At 42.1% G+C, this 2,137-nt stretch overlaps 1 protein-coding gene across 1 annotated transcript in view; it reads left to right on the top strand.

Moving 5' to 3' along the window:
* The first annotated feature begins 647 nt into the window (after positions 1-647).
* LOC119304257 (transcription factor bHLH168-like) overlaps positions 648-2,137 on the top strand; it is a 5,872-nt gene continuing 4,382 nt past the window's right edge. The window contains exons 1-2 of the mRNA XM_037581434.1: positions 648-766; positions 838-1,011. Coding sequence (XP_037437331.1) covers positions 743-766; positions 838-1,011 — 198 coding nt within the window. The 5' untranslated portion in view covers positions 648-742. The remainder of the gene's footprint in view (positions 767-837; positions 1,012-2,137) is intronic.

Raw genomic sequence — 2,137 nt, forward strand, 5'->3', positions numbered from 1 at the left:
CATAGATATATACTCTCTCTGTAACTTAATATAAGACGTTTTTGACATTATGATACTGTCAAAAAAATATCTTATATTAAATAACCGAGGGGGTAATACACATCTCTATATGCATATATAGAAAAAAAATTCAAAATTGCAAACCAACATATGATTGGATAGTTAGAAGGATAGTGGTATTCCAGCCCATTAGGATTCAAGATCTAAACTAGGTATTGATGCTCGCATTTTCTTGAATTTATTCCAGGTCTTCCGGCGATGTGCATTAAGTGGGAGAAGACGTCCCCGTCGACTACGAAGGCGTTTATGGCGACTTACGTCAATCTCAAGCTAATGTGCCGGCTCAGTGTCTCGGGGGTGCTCATAGGCCGGGGTATAGGGTGGGCATGTGTCTGTTCATAGATGTGAGCGTATGTATGAGCGTCTGCGTGTACTGCGTTAAAAAATCAGAATTTTATGAACAATAAAAAAATTGAACTTCAAAATGGGGCTCAAAGTGCCGGTGCTCCAAAGTGACTTTCCGGTGACGTACTGCATTGTATTGCACTATTGTGACCACATATACCTCAGTTACACACATTTTAATTAAAACTAGTTACGTGTGCGGTGCCCTTATATATACCTTATATATAGTAGCATGTTTCCCATACTCCCATAGGCCGGCCGGCCCTTAGCCATCTACTGGTCCTTGGTCCTCCATCTCATCATTTTCCTCCCTCCGGAATTCTTCGTCTCCTACTCCATGAATGCCTGCGCTCTGAACTCGGTATCTTCCTTTTCTTCTTCATACCCGTTAAGACCGGCTCCATGCTGATCTCTACCTCGTGAGCTATATAGATGGAGGTGAAGGCGAAGCCGGCGAGGGGCGGGAAGAGGAGCAGAGCGAGCGGCGGCACCACGGTGGTGCTGCTGGAGAAAAAGGAGTCGGAGAAGGAGAGGAGGAAGCGCATGAAAGCCCTCTGTGAGAAGCTCGCATCCCTTATCCCAAGAGAACACTGCTGCTCCAGCACTGTAAGAACACGTACGCCTCTTCTCATTGCATGCCTGAGCAGCGTGATTGCCAGCTTTTTCACTCCATGTTTATCTTGTGATATCGTCTCGAAAAGGCATGATCTTTATTTGGAATATTTTACTACTAATGGATTTTTTTTCGAAAAAGATGGATTACACACCCCGGGTCATGGAGTGACGCACATGGCCCTACCTTATCTAACTCAATGTTCTACATCATCCAACCGAAGAAAACGACATAAGCGCCTGGCAGGGCGGTCATAGTAAAAAAGGAAAAAAGCAACATCAACAAAAAAGTAACAAGGAAATATGAATCCTCTTACCTCAGAAATCCTATTACTAGAATGCCAACCATATAATGATTGAATAAAATCCGAGTGACCATCTCCTATCAGTTGCACCCGGCGACGGTGAACGCCTAGCTCTCCTCCCAGCTCAGGAAGGACCATGTATGGAGCCAATTAATAGCTTTGAAAATGACATGTAAAAGATTTGAATTTTCAATTGGGTTAAAAAGTTAGAACACAATTATTGCGGCAACTCTCCATAGCCAAAAGTAAAGCACAAACTTTAACATTAATCTGAGCCTTAATGCTAGGATGAATACACTCCAACTAGTACCCAAACGTATTCAAACTACCTGTAGGTGGAGATAGATTAAAGACGACATGAACACTACACCGTAATAACTTGACAAAGAAGGCATTGAAGGAAAATATGATGAATCAGTTCTTCATTGCCACAAAAACAACATTTTGTGCAACCTTGTCACTCACGCTTCTTGAGGTTATTCTTAGTTAAGATCATTTTTCTATCAAACCTTTCCAAAATGGCGAATCAACGGGTTTGGCTTGACCCGAGACAAGGATTTTGAGTGGAGATACTTATTTATCAACAACTCCTGCCAGACCCCATCCTCAGTAAGTAACTTGAGCAACGATATGCTGAGCAGACACTTATTTTTTATTTTGAGATCCTCCAGACCAAGACCACCTTGGTCTATAGATATGCAAATAACACTGCATCTCGTTAGGCGATATTTTCTTTTGTTTTCATCAGATTGCAAGAAAAATCTAGATCTATAGAGGTCAAGTCATTTCCTAACCGCTTTGGTACCCCCAAAGAT

The sequence above is a fragment of the Triticum dicoccoides genome, chromosome 5A (assembly GCF_002162155.2).
Source record: "Triticum dicoccoides isolate Atlit2015 ecotype Zavitan chromosome 5A, WEW_v2.0, whole genome shotgun sequence".
Lineage (NCBI taxonomy): Eukaryota > Viridiplantae > Streptophyta > Magnoliopsida > Poales > Poaceae > Triticum > Triticum dicoccoides.